General features: G+C 39.8%; 1 protein-coding gene across 5 annotated transcripts in view; it reads right to left on the bottom strand.

The window, feature by feature from the left end:
- The window catches only part of cep192 (centrosomal protein 192), an 86,469-nt gene that overhangs the window by 56,589 nt on the left and 7,944 nt on the right, over nt 1-21,936 (bottom strand). For all 5 annotated transcript variants that reach the window (XR_004656952.1, XM_034873840.1, XM_034873841.1 and 2 more), the window contains 7 exons: nt 21,563-21,715; nt 20,119-20,272; nt 13,429-13,613; nt 9,603-9,725; nt 5,139-5,403; nt 3,509-3,658; nt 3,355-3,419 (listed from right to left, as the gene is read on the bottom strand). Coding sequence is in view for 4 of the 5 variants with exons in the window: in XM_034873840.1 (XP_034729731.1) it covers nt 3,355-3,419; nt 3,509-3,658; nt 5,139-5,403; nt 9,603-9,725; nt 13,429-13,613; nt 20,119-20,272; nt 21,563-21,715 (1,095 nt within the window). In the remaining variant the exon portion in view is untranslated. The remainder of the gene's footprint in view (nt 1-3,354; nt 3,420-3,508; nt 3,659-5,138; nt 5,404-9,602; nt 9,726-13,428; nt 13,614-20,118; nt 20,273-21,562; nt 21,716-21,936) is intronic.

Here is a 21,936-nt window from a genome sequence, read left to right as displayed (position 1 = left end):
TAAAATGTAGCCATTACCATATAAAGACCGTGTCCTCCATGTCCACTGAAGTTCCTCAGCGTCTCTCTAGTAACATTTCTGTGCTTCAGGTAGCTTTCGCACGGCTACTTTTACTTTTATACTTTAAGTAAATTTCCAAGCCTGTACTTTGCTACTTTTACTTGAGTAAAGAAGTTTAATCAGTACTTCCACTTTTACCAGAGTATTTTTTAACACAAGTATCTGTACTTCTACTTAAAGTATGGAAAGTGAGTACTTTTGCCATCTCTGATCTAGGGCTGCACGGTTATGGTCAAATGATACACGATTATTTTGATCAAAATTTTGATCGTGATTATTCTCACGATTATTTGTTGATTTTAACCAAAACTAATTTTATCGTCCCATAGGCTATTTAGAATTGCAAGAGGGAGTGTGATGGACGCTACTCACAGAGAGACGGCTGACTCATTATGAACAGGTCCAGGTCAAATACAGGTTTGCCCCTCATATTTAATAACATACAGCTGTGTTAATAAAAAATTTAAACTGTGGACAAATGTCAGAAGTGTGGACCAGCGGCCGCTGTGTGGCCGGGCGCGGAGTAGGAGGAGAGAGAGCAGAGGAGAGATTCAACATAGGCACAGACGAAATGGGTCGTACGCAAAAGTAAACCATATCCATATAAACAGCATTGCAGCAGATGTGAGGACATTAGCACCGGTGCGTCCTAGAGGAGCTAACAGCTAACAGACGCTACTAGCACCGACTAGCACTGGTCACTGCTGTTGTCTGAAAAACAACAGATGGGACAAAATGTTGCGTTTACTGGTAAACTGGTAAACCTTAAGAACGACGTATAACCGACTGCTATCTGTTGAGTTTTCCTCTCGTTACTCTGTCCTCTGTGACTGTCTACATCTAGAAACTAAGCTGCAGTAGTACGGAGCAGTAGATTGGCTTTGCAAAAAACCCGGAAATGACACTTTAAAACAAAATAATCGCTCGATCACGCAAATTTGATTGTGGGAAGCCAAAATCGCGATTGCAATTAATATTTGATTAATTGTCCAGCCCTAATTGCATCCGTGCCCATTCCCGCACTTGAAATGCAAGAGCAGAGGATATTAATGACTAGGGCTGTAATCTCCCAGTCGACTAGTCGATTTATTGGGTGATACGGTCTGGCTCGACCAAAATTCAGATTGGTCGATTTTTTGCCGTGTAATTTCATCCAGTGGAAACATAGACTGTTATGGTTTATGGGTGGAAAGCACTAATTGCTAATGGGGGATGTTTTTAGAGCTCCCCTGTTGCACAGGTAACAATCTGTCTTCAGAACACCCCCCTTGTTTTCAAGACACCCCTTTTTTGGGATTAACCCACTGGGGACAGATTGAAGAAAGAACTAGAAAGCCTTGTTTTAGTGGTTTGCTGAATATTTCTTTAATTGTGAGTGTTTAATTTACAGTCAGTCCTCCTCTACCATGTCGAAGACATCGGCAGTATGGCAGCATTTTACAAAAATAGATAACGGAAAAAAGTTGAATGCAAAGTTTGCAACTAACAGTTTGCTTATCGCAGCTTGACTACAAAGATGGCATATCACCTAAAAACAGTAAGCAAACTTTATGCGTTAGGTTTCCCTGTCTGTTTTGAGCAAGCTATCTGAACACATCAGAATTGGCATATTTCATAGTCTAATAATTGTTTTATAACCACCGGCACACCCTCCCGCAACGACGGTAGCGTTCCCCAGACCCCCCCAGACCCCGCTGGATGTTAACCCTCTATCATCCAAACGCATTAATAAAATTACATTGTCGACTTTTTTTGCTCAGATATGAGGCCCATTGCTGTTGTGGAGGGCTGAGGTTTTAAGAACTTGTTAATATACAGCGCCAGCACGCCACACCATCACGCAAAATGTGAGGGACTCAAAGAAAAAGTTTCAGAGTTAACACAACCCAGCGAGGCACTGAGCTTGACCACAGAGATGTTTAAATATACATTAAAGTTGACGTGCCTTTTGTGTTTAAGAGTAAAATTTTTAAATTAGTAGTCTATTCGTGTGCGAGGACATGCACAGAGCGCTGATGCAGCGCTGTCAGAGCCGACAGACGAGTGGCATTTCAGTGCAAAATAATTAGGTCAAAAACAATTTAATATACTGCAAATAGCCAACAAGCACAAGTACAGTTGATTTATCTTGCATTTTTTCCACCCCTCCGCACCGCACCCCCCCAGTCGATTTTTCAGTTGACCAAGATTTTCTTTGGTTGATTACAGCCCTATTAATGACCATGTGGAATTTAAGCAGCAGCGCTCATCATTGGTGCGCGACTGAAGAATGAATATAGGGGAAACACACATTTTTAAAATATAGTCCGATATATATTTAATCGGAATTCTTCATTTCATAGCATGCCGCTGCAGAATGAATATAGGGGAACTGTGATCTAGGTGAATTTTTTTTTTTTCTTCTTTTGTTTATTAGTCCCCAATGGGGAAATTACTGCACTACACTCTGTGTACACACTTTTGTTAGTTCACAGGCCTGAAATACACACACACATGCTCAGGACCTATACATGCACTATACATGGAGAGATGTCAGAGTGAGTGGGCTGCCAGCTTAACCAGCGCCCTGAGCGGTCGGGGGGTACGGTGCCTTGCTCAAGGGCACCTGGCAGTGCCCAGGAGGTGAACTGGCATCTCTCCAGCCACCAATCCACGCTCCCAACTTTTTGGGTCCATACGGGGATTTGAACCAGTGACCCTCCAGTTCCCAACCCATTGTGATTGTGATTATTCTGTGAAGTAACAGGTGTCAATTATGGTTCATATTTAAGGAAGGAAGAAAGCAAATGTTGTGCATTCTGGTTATAGTGCATTTCACACAGAAATACTCAGCAAAATGGGTTGTTACAGACATTGCTCTGAGGAACAGCGGACATTGATTAAAAAGTTGCTTGGAGAGGGGAAAACATATAAAGAAGTGCAGAAAAGTATAGGCTGCTCAGCCAAAGTGATTTCAAATGCCTTGAAATTGCATCCAAAGCCTGAACAACATGGGGAAAAAAAAAAACAGTCAGAACTAGAAATAATGGTTATGCAACTAAATATTAGTGCCGTGATTCAAAGCGAAGCAAACCCTTCAGACATTTTTCCTACAGTAAATGTTAGGTTTTGTAAAGAAAAATGCAAATAGTGCTATTTCTTTTTACAGCCTTAAACAGAATTAAAGCTATTTTAGGATTTTGAGCATTATTCACTTTTTATTTTTTTTTATAAAAACACAAGGCTATTATTCTGAACGCAACTGTATGTTCATCTGGTACTGGCAGAAAAATAAATACGGGGGTTGTTGAATACCTGCATGAATTGGTGCTCCTTCTCAAATTCCTCCTGATCCTGAGCTATCCTTTCCAAAGCATCACCTGCAAAGGGGGAACGCAATTTGAGTTATTCTGCACAAAAACGAATCTCATAGTATTACAATGAAGCTGTGTTGGTACATGGTACATACATGCAGGAACAAAGTTCTCAGTCTGAAACTGGCCAACATGTTCTGATGCCTTCCCATCAACTTCTTTCTCAAAGGAGGTGTAATATGCCAGGTCTGTCACCCACTGCCCTTCTTCATTTTGGTACACAACATTATGAGTGGCATTGGCACCTGTAGAGACGAGCAATGCCGTTAATATATTATACTATAAAACAGAATTTCAGATGCAGAAGTCAAACACGGCCGGTTGTCAGATGATTGGCCATACGTGTTGCGTGATTGTTTTACACGCACACAGTGGCACAGACAGCAACACTTGTGTTGCATTGGTATAACATTTTTACTGTAACAGTCAAACAAATTACCATGTTTTATGGCATATTATTATCAGTTACAATTAATCTTCTTCGGAATGAAAAAAGAAGTTTCTTTTTTTGCTTTAGTGCAGTGCTTGTTGAGAAGGTGCCTGTGCGCAACGGCACGAAAACTTGGCCTGTGGTATTTCTGCTTGCAGCTTTCTCGAGAAATGCTTTCCAACACTGGGATTTCTTGAATTCGGTTAAATATATGCCACGACATAGTTGCGTTCCTCAGCAATACAAGAGTAGAAGGGTCATTTGCAACACCTTGCTATTTTGGGACCAGGCTATTTCTCGGAAAGAAAATGTGTCAAAAATCTCAGAGCTTTCTGTATCTATGTGCGGGTTCTATTCCCGCTTGCACCTCCAAACACTCAGTGGGAGAATGTAACTTTGGTAATTACATTTACTAAATTAAAGTACAACTAACAAAAAATGGTATAGTCCAATGCTTATTGTGCTACTTTATAGCTCTAGTTACTTTGCAGATTAAGATTATTAATAACAAATATAATTAAACATAATCTACTTCCCCCTGAAAATGACTGCAGGGGCGTGGATCGAACCAACAACCTTCCGATTGGCAGCCGCCCCTGTTTAACACACAGTTGACTACTCTATCACAAACCCTCACACACATTGGCCAACTCTGGCATACTCGCTCCCCCCTTTTTTTCAACATGAAATCTTAAAAAAGAAAAAAGAAAAATCAAATGCAGGTCACACATATGCGAGTAGTTGTAAAAAGTACTCCCACTGTCTAAAAAATGGTAGCAAAATCCATTTTGTTGCAAAATCCATTTTATCGCAGTCTTGAGACCTGGTAGATAAATAGTTGACTCTCTATATAGACCTGCAAATACCATTTTTCTTCAAGGAAAGTCAAACTTGTTAAAGTTGTTAGGTAAAGTGGGACATGCTACATTCTAGTTGGATTTTATTATTACAAAAAAAAGCTATGTCTGGTAACATGGAACCCTTTTTTATTTGTTTGAGTCGAGTAAGAGAAGGTACGGTAACCTGGTGCAGTTTGGGAAAAAAATTCAAAGTTATTGTTTAACTGTGCCGATATCATTACACTTTCTATTAAATAACTTTTACTAAATTCGTTGCATATACTGTCAATTATAGTTTTAAGAAGAAAATTGTTCAGGCAAAATCCAAAATCGGCTGGTCAGCCTTTCCAAAAGATTCGGAATGGTCAAGAAAATTGCAATACAAACTGTGTTAAATTTCATTATCTTTTATCAACTCAGTAAATGTCTGATCTAAACATCAAAGATAAAGCCAACCTTGTTGAAACTCCAGCTCGTCGGGGCAATTGTTCCACCCATCATCTGAATCTTCTTGTTCCTGGTGGAAGCTTTGGGAAAAATACTTGGGCTCCAGAGAGGTGGAAAGGGGATTGTTGTCATCTTCACTGGTACTGCCTGAGGACTCTGCAGCGGTCACATCACCACAAGGCCCTCCCCTTAAGCCCAAGGAAGGTCTGGCACCATCAGTCTCATCTACTCCATCGTCATCATCCTGCTGGTCATTGTATTCTGGCTGGACCACCTGATGGATGAAACAGGTATAGAGGCTGCATAACAATGAAAATTAGTTTGGGTATTGTGTCTAATCTCCAATTATCAGGGTTTTCCCTGGCCCTTTGATGAGCTTATACCAAGCAAACTCTAGTATAGAGAAAACAGGGGGGGAAAAACAACATTAATTGAGCAACTAATTGCCGTTAATCAGGAGGTAAATGCATGCATGTTTTTCACATAGATTAAAATTGGCGCCCAGCATTGAATCACTGTCTACGGGCAGCTTAAAAGCAGTGGGGATAAGTAGCTCTGGTTTGTATTATGTGCATCAATCTCCATACCACCCATGCCGTCCAGCTTTGTGTGTGTTTGTGTGTATGTGTATCAGATTGTTAAGGTTTGATGACTGTTTAAGTTCTGATCTACAGTGCGCTTAGGCCAAGGACAGAAGCCATATGAGACAGTACAGGAAGAAAGTGAGGGTCAGTCTGAGACTTGAAAAAAAGAGAGCAATTTCATAAATTATTCAAATATTAAGGGTATTGGTAAAAATTAAATTAATTCAGTTTTTCTTTTTCATATTGTACGATGGCCCTGAAGTAAAATCACTACATCAAATAGAAAAACGCAACGGCAAATCATAAAACACAAAAGGCAAATAGGAAAACATTTCAACAAAACATAAAGCAGAACGGCAAACGGGAAAACAAAAACGGCAAATAGGAAAACACGACAGCAAATAGGAAAACTCAAGGAAAACACTTCAACAAATTATACTCATATTTTAAAAATAGGCACTTTTCCGTGTTTTGACCTCTCCCTCTTGTTAAAAGACAGAGTCCATCAATCAGGAGGGTTTTCTTATTTGCTATGGTGTTTTCCCATTTGTTGTTTTGTTTCTTATTTGTTGTTGTGCTTTATGATTTCTTGAACTGTTTTCCCATTTTCTGTCGTGTTTTTTGATTTGCCGCTTTGTTTTCCAAGTCTCTTTCAGTCCCCAGAACCTTTTTGAGGGAACTAAAAGGTTCCTTCAGCCCATTGTTGTGTTTCATCGTGGTCTAAAGAACCCTGAACATTAGGCAAATAGGGCTGCTGGGGTTTGAAAGATGGAACACACTCTGCAGCCTGCAGTTTGGTGTGCCTGCCCATTTCATCAAATAAATAAATAAATAAATAAATAACTAAAATGAAATAAAAAACAAAAAAACACATACACACAATACATAGCTTTTTTCTCACTGTGCTAAGAAGCAAAGCCAAAGTTTAACTCTACAGGTGAAACTCAAAAATTAGCATACGGTGCAAAAGTTCAGTATTGTAGGCTCAAAGTATCACACTCTAATCAGCTAATTATTCCAAAACACCTGCAAAGGGATCCTGAGCCTTTAATTGGTCTCAGTCTGGTTCAGTGGAATTCACAATCAGGTGGAAGACTGCTGACCTGACAGTTGTGCAGAAAACAATCATTGACACCCTCCACAAGGAGGGAAAACCTCAAAAGGTAATTGCAAAGGAAGTTGGATGTTCTCAAAGTGCCGTATCAAGGCACATTAATAGAAAGTGAAATGGAAGGGAAAAGTGTGGAAGAAAAAGGTGCACAAGCAGCAGGGATGACCGTAGCGTGGAGAGTATTGTCAGGAAAAGGCCATTGTGTGGGGGAGCTTCACGAGGAGTGGAATGAGGCTGGAGTTACTGCATCCAGAGCCACCACACACAGACGGGTCCTGGAAATGAGCTTCAAATGTCGTATTCCTCTTGTCAAGCCGCTCCTGAACAAACAACAACGTCAGAAGTGTCTTACCTGGGCTAAAGAAAAAAGAAAAAAGAACTGGTCTGTTAGGGATGAGCGAGTACAGCATTATCTGTATCTGTATCTGTTTACCACATGAATTATCTGTATCCGGATCCGTACTCGGACTGGGCGGGGCCTAAACCAGAAGTGGTCAGATTTAACCCGGAAGTGGGTTGGGCTCTCTTGAAATGTGCGGGGCATTAACCAGTATGTTATTTAAGCATGCAATTGATATGATATGATATGTCATGGTAACAAACAAACTATATAGGCTACAGAACGTTTTGCAACAATGAATACAACACATGCCGTTGCAATTATGAAGTAAAATGTAATGAACAAGAGTTTTCATACTCAATATAACTTTCTTTTTTTAACTTTTTATTTTTTATGATAAGTGTGATTTTTTATTTTTTGGTTATTTTTTATTTTTTTATTTCCACACCAGGTATATGTGTGTATGTGTGTGTGTGTGAGAGTAAGAGAGAGACACAGAGAGAGAGGGGGCGGGGGGCAGCTGACAGTAAAAAAAAAAAAGACGCAACGGGAGTTGTATTTAAACGAGCAGCATGTCTGAAACCCACGTTCACCAGAAATCTACTGGTTACTATGTAAGTACTATAAACCGAAGTTAAAAACAAACCTGAAGCTGAAGAAACCCTAAACGTTAACGGAACAGATCCGCAGACCCGATTGACTGCCTGACGGAGCGGGAGCGAGAGAGAGAGGGAGCGCATTTCTCCATGTTGTGTATGTGTTTGTGAGATTGATCCGAGCGTGTTTGTAGGTGGGGGGTGGCGCTGTGATTATCACAGAACGCTGCGCGGCCAGTTGAGGAGTTGTATTCAATCCGAGCACGGATATTGACTCATATTACTCGTAAAATACTTTTACTCGGCAAAAGTGCTTTATCCGTACCGGATACTTGTTTCAGCCGGATACTCGGATCACCCCTATGGTCTGTTTCTCAGTGGTCCAAAGTCCTCTTTTCTGATGACAGCAAATTTTGCATATCATTTGGAAACCAAGGTCCCAAAGTCTGGAGGAAGAATGGAGAGGTGCACAATCCAAGATGCTTGAAGTCCAGTCTTAAGTGTTCACAGTCTGTGTTGGTTTGGGGAGCCATGTCATCTGCTCGTGTTGGTCCACTGTGCTTTACTGAGTCCAGAGTCAGTGCAGATGTCTACCAGGACATTTTAGAGTCTTTATGCTTCCTTCAGCAGACGAGCTTTATGGAGATACTAACTTCGTTTTTCAGCAGGACTTGGCACCTGCCCACATGGCCAAAAGTACCAAAACCTGGTTCATTGACCATGGGATTACTGTGCTTGATTGGCCCGCAAACTCTCCTGACCTGAACCCCATAAAGAGTCTATGGGGCATTGCCAAGAGAAAGATGAAAGACATGAGACCGAACAATGCAGAACAGCTGAAGGCCGCTATTGTAGCATCCTGGTCTTCCATAACACCTCAGCAGTGCCACCGGCTGATAGCATCCATGCCACGCCGCATTGAGGCAGTAATTCAAGCAAAAGGGGCCCGAAGTACTGAGTACATATGCATGATTATACTTTTCAGAGGGCTGACATTTCTGTATTTAAAATCCTTTTTTTATTGATTTCATGTATTATGCCAATTTTCTGAGATTTTGAATTTGGGGTTTTCATAAGCTATACGCCATAATCATCAAAATTATATCAAATAAAGTCTTGAAATATCTCACTTTGCATGTAATGAGTCTATATAATATATTAGTTTCACCTTTTAAGTTGAATTACTGAAATGAATGAACTTTTGCACCATATGCTAATTTTTTGAGTTTCACCTGTAAATTTGTGCTGTCAGTTAAACAAAACTGTTCAGACAAAAACCCATTTTAACTCCGTACATTTTTTATTGCGAGATAAAAGTAAATTAACTTTTTATTTTGAACATACAGAACAGTCAAATACAATTGAACAAGGTGCTATATATATCGTATCAGAGAATTAAAATGAGAAAAAAAAAATAATCAGACAAAAAGCAGTCAAGGGACATTTAGAAGAGATAAAAATGTGCAATTAATTGTGATTAATCAGGAATTATCTATGAATTTAATACGATTAATTATTATAATCGTTTCACAGCATTACTTTAAATGTTATCAAACCTTTTGCTCAAGTTAATTTAAGAGTAGCCCACTTTAAAAAAATACAAAAATAAAGCCAGATTCTGTCGCTACCACATTATGTTTTGAGTGTTTGACGGTTACTTTATTGCTCCTTTCTTCCTTAAAATAGAAGCCGGGTATCACCATCATTTATTTGAAAAAATTTAAAAAAACAAAAGCCATATCATACATTATAATAAAATAAATATATGCACGGAATAGCCCAATTAAAGTGACTAGTTGGGCTGTTACAATTAGATTAGAGTTGTCATGCATCTGTACTCACCAGTACCTCCTGTCGGTCCAGGACCATGCTCCAATTGACAGGAGAAAACCTTTGAGTTCCCCCTGACGCCCCGAAAGAAGAGTTGGCCTCTCCTATTCCTACAGGACCCACACGGTCACCCATCTGTAAAAAAAGTGTAAATCAAGCATCATATCTTAGAAACTATTTACATGTAAAAGTGAAAACCCACAACATCACTCCTTTTGCACAGTTTAGCAACAAAACAAAATGCTGAGGGAACATTACTACGTTATTTCTTTATGGTTTTGAGCAGTAAGGATCCCCACTAACATGGGAAAAAGAATAGTAAGGGCATACAGCATGTTGAGGAAATACATGTTTCCTACAGTGGGGAGAAGGCAGAGTAGGGACCTGAGCGCTCGCCAACGTTGGCTTCTTGTCTCATCTAGGTTCTGATAAACAGTAAATTTGTTGAAATCAGCTACTGTGCCAATCATACATACAATGTTTGGACAGTACTAAAAGTTTCTCATACAATGACATACAGGTCTTGCATCATGCAGGTCTTGTCAAAACAAGACCTGCATGAGCAGGGCTTGCATGGTGAAACAACCATCAAGGCTCGCAGTGTTGTTTATTTGGTTGTTATGACTTTTAGTGATAACAGCCTGTCACTGTTTCAGTTGCTCACATCAAAGGTTAGAGAACAGATGACTTTGACCCAGTTTACTTGAGTTCAGTGTAAAAAACGTCTCTGCAGTCATGGAATTAAAACTTTATGACATTATATAAAATGCTAAAAGAGCAGCGTAACTATTTTGTAATGCTAAATGTATAAAGCATAAACACGGTCTATTCTATATTTATGTTCATGACTGTTACAGTACTTTGCTTTATTGTTCATTTTCTTTTAATGTGTTTTATATGTGCCAAACACCAAGGCAAGTTCCTTTTCTGTGAAAACTTACTCTCAAATACCTGATTCTACTCAATTCTGTATGAAATCTCCCATAAATGCATGAATACATTTGTCATTGAAGATAAAGCAGAGATGTCTGACAATAAATCCGGGATGTAAACTTGTAAGGGTTGAAAAAGGTAAGAAAAATGCAAACCCCCTAGAAGGGTCCAGTATGGGCAGAACATTTTTTTGAATTTCTATAGCTTAATTGGAAGAATGGCATTAAACACACAATTTGAAAAACATAATTTTTGTCTGGCTTACTTTGAATAACTGCATTGAAAAACTGAATGCATTATACGAAATTGAAATTTACAACATTTTCTTCAGTTGCTCCGAAACTTGACTAATCTTCACTGAAAATGCAACTATACTTCCACATTCAGTTCTCAATTCAAATTCAGTTCTGACAGTTCAATTTCAATTAACTGAGACACACACCCTGTCTTTGAGGAAGAGCATTTAAGTGCAGATTCACATAACTCTGTTCTGCGTACAAACTTTCGATAGTTTATTTAATGGATAGAGTGGCAGTAAACAACTTTTTAACAAGCTAGAGCACTAGTTGAACACATTTATTTTAGAAAGTCCCTCTTATTAAGTGACAATAATAGACTACTGTAACAATTGTTTTGTATAACGACATTAGAATAGCGCAGGTCCAGTTTAGCTAGAAGTCTACAATCTTGTCTCATGAATTACTCTCATGTTACAAAAAAAAATAAAAATCCCAAATTGTGTGTTGTGTATTTAAATACATCATGGTTATGGAAATATTAGCCTTGCTAATATTATGTAAGGATTAAGAAAATGGAAGAGTCAATGGCTAACCTTAAGTTAGTTGGCACTTTGTCTGAGGAGCTCAACTTATGTTGTAATAGTCAGAAAAATAGTGAAGTCAGTAACGTTTTACAAATAGTAACAAGTGCTCACGCCAGGCGTTATACAAGTGGAATTTGGAATGACAAGTAGCTTTTACTTCCCCAAAAATAAATAAAATAAAAATAAAATCAGTGAATTGGAAACACTGCAAATTCAATTTAAAAACAAAATATAACCAGAATTGATCAAGTTTATGTTATACCTTTACATAAAGGGAAGAAAAAGGAATATTAGGCTATTAAAAAAACAGCAGTATTTGCATTTTTCTTTTCCACTGAAAAATGGGAAATGCCTAATATCGGCCGGGCTGGTGGTAGCTGACAGTTTTCTCCCACGTCGTTCAGGCTTAAGATGCCATATCAAAGCATTTGAAATCATTTTGGCTGAGCAGCCTATAATCATATGCATTTCTTTATATGTTTTCCCCTCACCAATCAACTTTTTTATCAAAGTCCGTTGTTCCTCAGAGCAATATCTGAAACAACCCATTTTGCTGAGTATTTCAATGTGAAATCCACTTTGATCAGCATGCAAAACATTAGCTTCTTTCCTTAAATATGAGCCATAATTAACCCTCGGAACCCCAAGGCCATTTTCTACAATTCATTGTCCGTCTGGATTTATTTTATAAAAAAGCTTTTTTGGGGTTCAGTGACGTCACTGGAATGTCAAAAATGGTTGTAGACCTTAAAGAAAAATAAATAAATAAAACCGAACATGAATCTCACCGATATGTATTGATATCACAGACAGAGCAGTAATCCCTAGGCCATTTTCCTTTCTAAAACACTTCTCATATGTCTTGGGAGTCACACTGAACAAATAATAACTTATACAATTAACAAAATACATACATTTTTCCAAAGAAAGTCCAGATGCGTTTGCCCTCATGACATTTACTTATGCCAATATTGAAAATACTAGTGTCATATTTATTGATATTACACCCACAGCAATGCTACACAAGCATTTGTCGGTCTAAAACTGTTCTCCAATATGCAAAAGTAAAACATAACGCAGATAAAGCACATACTACCTTTACCTTTCTTCAAAAAAGGCCAAAATACATGCCAAATCTCAAACCAGTGACGCCATTTTCCTCTATAAAACGGTAGTTATCTATCTTGTCTGCTAGAACATCTTTGATCGCATACTAGACTACTTTTACTGGGAGGACTGGGCAATTTCCACCCTCCACACACTTTGGTTGACGTTGTCTCCCATATATGGGCATGCTGCTTCTGTAAACACAGGAGCAGAGAGCTAGCGGCAGACATGGGCAAAAACGCGATGAATTATGGACATCATGTGGATAAATCCTGGATGTAACAGTTTGGATTAAATGCTCAACGACCCCAAAAAAGGCACAAGTTCCAGGCTGGATAGAAAATCACATCAGAGGCTAGAAAGACCCCAAATAGACCTCCATAACCACTAACGCGTTAGCTTTTAGCTGCAACTTTCGGAAAGTCTCTATCTTTAATGGTTATTAAATGATTAAACTATGAATCAGAGGTGCTGTTTTTGCTCGTGGGCAAGTCTCTCGGGTTCAGAGGGTTAACACCTTTTTCTTCACAAAATCAAGCACCTCAACCTTCAACACAACGCTATTATTTTGAACATTCCCCTTTTAATTACAGATTCAATTACACAGAATGAGCAGCAATGAATGTCATGACTGTCATCCGGTCTGCTAGTATTCTATAATTTTATGACATTTACAGGTAAATTATTTGCCATGTACAAATATCAGTTATACCAAATAATGATTTATGAGGTTAGTGATGTTGGACTGCTATTATTTTTGAACTGTACATACAAGCGAAAGGGATTTCCCCATATCTTAGAATAGATAAGCGGTGTAACCAACTACTTGCCATAGACTTGGCCATGCGAGTCTAGAGTTAACATAACGCAAAAGATTCAACAGTCAAAAACTGAACTCCGAGTTTTTCCGACAACTCCGAGGGCAACATTCTCATTTCTCAGAGATTTTTTCCTCACAGTGAGCCTTATTCTTACCTCAGAATGTCCGGGCAGATTCAAATTGCCATCCTCACCAACAGCACTGCTCCCCACAATCCCAAGCCCCCGCAGGACATCATACGTGGTCTGGACAACAGTCGTTGGGAGAGGGATGGTCGAAACTCCACCGTCATTTCCGCTTTCCTCACTCCCGCTGCTCCCATCCCCACCTCCTCCATCCCCTGGAGTTACACAATGACAAAACAAATTCAACTCAACTAAAGATTTGAGGAGACTGACTAGACTAGGTGTGCATTCGATCACAAGACTCACGGGTTAGATTGGATCACGGTTTTGAATCATGGATCGGATCAATTTTCGAATCAGCACAAAAAAAAAAAAGCAATTTAAATAACTTATTAAAGATGTAATGACAATAACTTAACGACAAAAACAGATGCGAAAAGGGTATTTTACAATACCTTTGGCTGCACCACAAGTTTTACCTGTTTGACATAAAACGCATCATAGTCTAGGACAGTAACTTTTTTGACAACCAGCCACTGGTGGCAGGTGGATTTTTTCGTGGACTTTTTAACCAGCTATTTCTTTTTTGCCTCATAAAAAGGTGAAAAACAGAAATCACATGAACGTTCCGAAACTGCAGTCGCATCCAGCGCTGCTTTCATGTACGTCCGTGCCTTGACTGCAGCGGTCTCCTCCGGAAGCGCAGTCTTTAATAATTTACAACTTATCGTTGTAAGTAGATTTTTGAAAACTTGGGGTCCTTAAGTGCTTCTACTTTAAAGTTTCTAGTCTTGATTACATAAGGATTTTACTTTGCTTTCTCTGACTCATGCACACGACAGTCACTGCAGTACATTTGTTCTGTATTGGTGTCATAAATTGGACCCACAAACATTGCCGTTGTTGCCAATTGTTCACCTTATATTGAAAGGTATTCTTTTACTTTTCTTTGACTCATACTCATCTTTTTGTTGGTTTGTTTCAGCTGGACTTTTGACCCCATTAAAGTGCCACCACATTTTAGCTAAAATCCAATGAAAGGAGGACCTCTTTGAAATGTAAAAGAACGGTTTCCAAAAAAAAAAAAATAAATAACCTAACGAATCACTCAACTGTCAATGACTACCTGCCAATGTGGAACATGAGAAACCGGGACTTTTGAAGAGAGACGGACTTTAGGCTAAACTCAATTCTTCTCGATATTAGTTTTATCTCTTTATAAAAAGCAGTACATAATAAGATCTTCGGTAAGCTGCAACTGGCAAGGGCACAACTGTTATGATTAGGACGTGAAAAAAGTGAAGTAGACATAGTACAAAATGCAATTATGTTACTATTTAATCAACATCCACAAACGCAAATGTGACCAAAATATTCATGTTTTTCGCCATTTTTCAAAGAACGGCATTGGATTAACTTTACAAAGTGCTATTACTATTTTGTTGCAGTAGTCGAACTACAGAATCATCTTTTTTTTTTTTACATTTTTCTTTGAACATGAAAATGTGAAACAGACAAAGTACAAAATTACAACTTTATATCACGGTTTTTCATTTCATGTGCAAATAAGCTCTTGCGTTGCAGTTTGGTGTTTAGTTCATTTACTAGTGCACTCACAACAACAGCAAATGCAAGATCAGCCATCCAGTTCACATCTGAGAGCTCTGGGATGTCTGCCTTTCATATCATAAAGCTCAAATCTCTGCTGTCAGGTCCCATACTCTTAAGCACCTTGCCCAAGCTGAGCCACCTGACAGCTGCCTGGGAGCCTATGTCCCCATGTTCAGTTTCATGCTCCTCCAAAAGTGCCACCAACTGCCTGTGATTTAATGCTCTTGCTCTGAAGAAGTTCCATGTTTTAGTTATCAATAATATCAATATCATGGTTAAGTTTTAGCACTGACTTACACAACACCTGCTGATCTATAAAAAATTCAAAAATACCAATTTCAGTTTTGAATTCACTTCAGTCACTTTCTCTTGCAGCTGCAAGCTGAATCTTTTCAGATTTTTCAAATTCGAAAAAACCATTGGTTGTAAGACATGCCGGTTTGTTCCATGTAAGTCCCATGTTGTCAAAATATGCATTTCCCGCAGTGAAAAAAATCACTCAAAGCGTCATTCAAGTGACAACCTTTGTTTTGTTTGATCGCTAGCTTGTAGCCGCAGTGAACAAACTCCGTTATGTAGGTCCATTTTTACAAAAGTCTCGTTAGAATCTTGTAGCAACTCACATCTTTACTCGTTGCAAAGTGACACATCCGCAACTCAAATCTGCACTTGACTCAGATTGGGCAGTGACACCCAGTTCGAGGCTCAACAACACACTGCGGTTCTTCTTATACTTATTTTGAATTGCAAATTACAACCAGAGATGAAGAAGGTGCATACGTTTGCATACAAAAAAAAACAGTTGCCTTCAAAATAAAAGCAATGCGGTTGTATTCTATGCATCGTGTACACTTATTTACGTGTGATTGCTAACTTCACATTGACATCATGCGTGCCGGTTAGGGCCACCCAAAGAGCCGGATGTGGCCCGTGGGTCGTACAATGCCCAGGTCTGCTCTAGATGGAAATACTGTCACACCGTAAAGCTATGCAGCAATGCTTCTGTTGCCTCTAACACTGGTTTTTAACATGCACGGTTTACGTGACCTGCAAATTGCATTGCCTGTATCTTTGCATTGCAACCCTCCATAGAAACTTAGCAGCTTACTTTAAGTAACAGCCACAGTTAAACAGTCTCTCATCACCGCTTTAAAGGCCTCCAACAGAATAGAATCAGAGACCTCCCCAATACCGTTGGTGGTAAGAAACTCATCTATACATGCAGTCATATGCTCAAAGCGCCAGCTGTACATCTCTTTGCTATGGTCAGAAATTTAAATATTATGATAAGTGGAACTTGTAATGTTGGGTAGCAATTCAGAGGAAATCAAAGAATATTCAATCCTAATTTATGATTTGTGGAAATGAGAGAAGAAAGAAAAATCTGTCAGCAATATGCTGCAGTAGCCAAATATCAACCATGTTCCTGGTAAGTAAGTCATTCAGCTATAAAAAGGAGGTGATTCTGTTTAAGGTGTGACCATAAATGGGTACAAGTAACCGGTAAAGTCCCCTCCAATAGGGCATTCAATCAAGAAAGGCCTTCCAAGTAAAAGCTGATTGAAAAACCTGAGAAATCCAATTTGGACAAATCTACGCTGTTTCTTTGTAACCAATGCGTGTTTCCTGGAGAAAAATTATGTCCGGCTTTAATGATTTCAAGTGAATTCAAGTTTATTTCATCCATAAAAATGGAAATTACAGTGCTCACACGCGCCATCATCCCCATTAAAATTAGAGAATAAATACAATACAACAAAGACACTACGACAAAACATTCTCACCATACAGTATTCACCTTAAAAGGACTGCAACTTCCTCATCCAGTATACCCGTGGACTTTTTTTTAAATGAGTCAACATGATCAGACCATGTTAGCCCCTCGTTAAAAACAGTGCCCAAATACTTGTATGTGTTCACTCTTTTGATTTCTACACTTTTGATTTGAGTCATGATTTTTGATCAACCCAATAAGCCCTGTGTCATCAGCAAATTTAACAACCTGACAGCTTGCCTGCTGTGGACCGTAAAAAAGAAAATGTGGTAAAACAGTTCCCTGAATCTCGCAATACATGGCCCCGGTCATCCTCTCCTTAATACAGTGCAGTGGCCCTGTCCCGTGTGCAGAAAAACACCCCCAAAGCATGATGCTACCACCCCAATGCTTCAGAGTAGGGATGGTGTTCTTGGGATGGTACTCATCATTCTGCTTCCTCCAAACACAGATAGTGGAATTATGACCAAAAGTTCTATTTTGGTCTCATCTGACCACATGACTTTCTCCCATGACTCCTCTGGATCATCCAAATGGTCATTGGCAAACTTAAGACGGGCCTTGACATTTGCTGGTTTAAGCACGGGAACCTTCCGTGCCATGCATGATTTCATACCATGACGTCCTAGTGTATTACCAACAGTAACCTTGGAAACTGTGGTCCCAGCTCTTTTCAGGCCATTGACCAGCTCCTCCTGTGTAGTTCAGGGCTGATTTCTCACCTTTCTTAGGATCATTGACCCCACAAGGTAAGATGTTGCATGGAGCCCCAGTCCGAGGGAGATTGACAGTCATATTTAGCTTCTTCGATTTTCTAATGATTGCTCCAACAGAGGACTTTTTTTCACCAAGCTGCTTCGCAATTTCCCTGTAGCCTTTTCCAGCCTTGTGGAGGTGTACAAATTTGTCGCTAGTGTCTTTGGACAGCTCTTTGGTCTTGGCCATATTAGTAGTTGGATTCTTACTGACTGTATGGGGTGGACAGGTGTCTTATGCAGCTAACAACCTCAAAAAGGTGCATCTGTTTTAGGATAATAAATGGAGTGGAGGTTGACATTTTGAAGGAAGACTAACAGGTCTTTGAGGGTCAGAATTCTAGCTGATAGACAGGTGTTCAAATACTTATTTTCCTCACTGTATATGCATTCATGACCTTGGTGTAGCAGTGGTTGAGGACAACTTCCCGCCTTGTATTGCATTTAACATGTTGGTAGTAGTGTGACCCACTTGACTTTATAATGCAATGGTTAAAATCCACAGTTATCACAACAAACGCGTCAGGCGACGAAGACTCAATTCTGTGCACGGCCCCTTAGACACATTTCTATGTGGCAAATAAACTGCAATCACAACCACATGTGAAAATTTGAGAGGGATATAATATGGGCGAACCCTGACAGTCACTATAAGATGCAAGAAAACGCAACCTCTTTTTAGTTACATGACTGAGGCCCTTCATAGTCTACAAGACTAATGTCAAGTTGTTGTCGATGCTGGTGCTACAGTGAGGTAAAAAAGTATTTGATCCTCTGCTGATTTTGAATGTTTGACCACTGACAAAGAAATGATCAGCCTATAGTTTAATGGTAGATCTATTTGAACAGGAGAAACAGAATAGCAAGAAAATCCAGAAAACGTATGTCAAAAATATTATAAATTGATTTGCATTTTAATGAGGTAAATAAGTATTTGACCCCCTCTCAATCAGAAAGATTTCTGGCTCTGGTAACTAGCTGAGATTAGGAATACACTCTTATAGAGAGTGGTCCTAATCTCATCTTGTTACCTGTATAAAAGACACCTGTCCACAGAAGCAATCAATCAATCAATCAATCATATTCCAAACCCTCCACCATGGGCAAGACCAAAGAGCTCTCCAAGGATGTGAGGGATAAGATTGAAGACCTACACAAGCTCTGGAATGGGCTACAAGCCCATTGCCAAGCAGCTTGGTAAGAAGGTGAAAACAGTTGGCGCGATTATTTACAAATGGAAGAAACACAAAATAATTGTCAACCTCCCTCAGCCTGGGGCTTAATGCAAGATCTTACCTTGTGGAGTTGCAATGATCATGAGAACAGTGAGGAATTAGCCTAGAACTAGACTGTCAAAGATCCCAAGGCAGCTGGGACCATAGTCACCAAGTAAACAATTGGTAACACACTATGCCGTGAAGGACTGAAATCCTGCAGCTCCTGCAAGGTCCTTAAGCTGAAGAAAGCACATGTACATGCCCGTCGGAAGTTTGTCAATGAACAACTGAATGACTCAGGACAACTGGGTGAAAGTGTTTTGGACAGATGAGACCAAAATTGAGCTCTTTGGCATCAACTCAACCCGCCGTGTTTGGAGAAGGAGGAATGCTGCTTATGACCAATAACACCATCCCTACCGTCAAACACGGAGGTGGAAACATTACTCTTTGGAGGGGATTTTCTGCTAAGGGGACAACTTCACCGCATCAAAAGGGATGATAGGCGGGGCCATGTACCGTCAAATCTTGGGTGAGAACCTCCTTCCCTGCCAGGGCAGTAAAAATGGGTCGTGGATGGGTATTCCAGCATGACACTGACATAAAACACACAGTTAAGGCAACAAAAGGAGTTGCTCAAGCCAGTCCCCAGACCTTAATCCTTTAGAAAGTCTTTGGAGGGAGCTCAAGGCTCAAGTTGCCAAACGTCAGCCTCGAAAACTTAATGACTTGGAAAAGATCTGCAAAGAGGAGTGGGAAAGAATCCCTCCTGAGATGTGTGCAAACCTGGTGGCACACTACAAGAAACAAGGGTCAAAAGGTTTTGCCACCAAGTACTAAGTCATGTTTTGCAGAGGGGTCAAATACATATTTCCCACATTAAAATGCAAACTAATTTATAACATTCTTGACATGCGTTTTTCAGGATGTTTGTTGTTATTCCGTCTCTCACAATAAATCTACCATTAAATTATAGACTGATGCCTTCTTTGTCAGTGGGCAAATGTTCAAAATCAGCAGAGGATCACATATTTGTTACAGTCAGATGTTGACATTTTCCGCTAGATGCACGTGAGGTGGTACCCCCTAAACAGTAGCTAGTTGAAAGAAGTTAAAAGAAGTTAGCTTGACTAGCCTATAATGGCTGAAGAAAAAGTAAGATGAGAAAAAGAAAATACAATTTAATTCTCTGAACTATAAAGAGTGGCTTTAGCGTATTTTGAATACAGTATGTTCTTTAGTCAGTGTTCAGAAATTACATTGCTCCACCCAGTGTGATAAAAACCTTGATGAGGCCCTTATGTTTGATGCAGAGCTGTGCAGGAACGAGGAGACCATGCTCCACCTTAAGCCCCTTGGGTACCTGTGACAGGAGGATTGATGACTTGTCCCTCAGCAGACCGTCTGTGTTCAATCCCAGACAAAGATGGCCCATCGCGCCCACTGGAAGATACTTCATCATCAGAACTGCCTCCCTCTAAGCCTGGCCTGAAACTGGGACGGTTACTCTCTCCAACCTGCACACACAACAGAGAAGAGCCTCTAAACTCTGTGTACACAGACTGCAGTAAGCCTCTTGCATTACTCTACATCTACAGTATTGCCGTTCACCTTGAACTCCCTAACAGCAAGTAAGTCTGTTTCTCTTTGCTGTTGTTTTCCACCTAGTGTTAGGTACGATAGCTGACACTGGCTAATGCTAGCACTTTTTCCAGCAGACTACTGCCACACCAGCATGATGTCAGTTAAGTTGACTTTAACCAGCCTGGTTCTATGTGAAAAGACAACCGGAGAGAGAAACATTACCGTATGCTAGCTGTGGGGTGATGGCAGGTTTCAGAGTGGACTGCGGGTAGAGAAGACACTCTCCCATCCGTGCCAAAACAGCGGCAGAAAGAAAAGGGTAAAAAAATATATATATATACACACCTGTATTTTTTTTTTATTATCAGGGTTTCCCCACAAATGTTTTTTTTAGTTAAGGTGGGATTTGCTGTCATGGTGGGGGTGGGTGTAAAAAAACATGCTTTAAAAAACATGCTACTGTTACTTGCATGGCTCCCATTATCCTCAGTGACAGCTCACTACCACTTCACCCGACAACTCTTCTCCAAAAAGCAACTATAAGATAACAGAGGTCAGCCCATAGCTTCACTCACTAAAAACAGATGTGCGTTAAATGAAACAGGACACATATTTTCACTGTGTGTAGTGTTTAACTACGCAAACTAACCGTAATAGTGTGTAATAATGAAAAAAACAAAAAACACAACTGTGTCAAAGACTAGGCAACAGTCGGGACGTTAAGAATCCATGCAAGAGGTGAATGTCACTTTGTCATGTATTCACTTTGCTGAAACAAGAGAAGAAAGCCTCAATGGTGTGAAGAACAGGACAGAGATACATATATAAATGCTCTCTACCTGTCACATGCCAACGCTCCGGTGAGTCCACTCACCTTTACTCTATCCGGGCGTGCCCCAGCTGCCCACACATTTGTTGACAAACTCCCACAAACAACGACGCATGCAACGGTGAAAGGGCGATGTATGCATTTAACATACGGCTCCTCATAACCACCGAAAAGTCAGAAAATGTAACCCAAAGTCCAATTATTATGGACGTTATCTGACATTAAGCGTTTCACTTTTTCACATTAAATCATTCACTTGTTTTTGTTTTGTTTGAAGATGTAGTTAAGGCGTGTCTTGCTTAGGTGAACACCTAAACTGCAAACTGCTGCAGGAAACCCTGATTATATCTGAGAGTTTAACAATCTGATGACAATATTGTTTTCAATTTCTGACCAGTTGTCTGGAGGTGCTGGGCAGCAGCCGTGTTCTGGTAGCATTGCTGTTCCTTCTGGCAGACTCAAGCTCATCCTCTGTGTCCTCATCACTGGCAGGACAGGAGTCCATACCGGTAGCAGCCTGACGCACATTAGGCATCTGGAAGTCTTCCTGAAGAAAAGGTATACAAGATACACTTAACAGAACATTTAATGGATGTTCGATATTAATCAAATATATGATTCACAAAAGTAATGGCAGGATTGGGGTTAAGATTGTTCAAATTCTTTGAAAATCTTTGGCAGCTCACTATTCGGTTATGATGAGGGCTACGACGAGGTTATAAAACGATTATCAATGTTGCCAAAGGGGGGTGGGGGTGGGGGGGGGGG

This window comes from Etheostoma cragini, chromosome 6 (genome assembly GCF_013103735.1).
Source record: "Etheostoma cragini isolate CJK2018 chromosome 6, CSU_Ecrag_1.0, whole genome shotgun sequence".
Classification (NCBI taxonomy): Eukaryota; Metazoa; Chordata; class Actinopteri; order Perciformes; family Percidae; genus Etheostoma; species Etheostoma cragini.
This window is presented reverse-complemented; position numbering and strand designations above follow the sequence as displayed.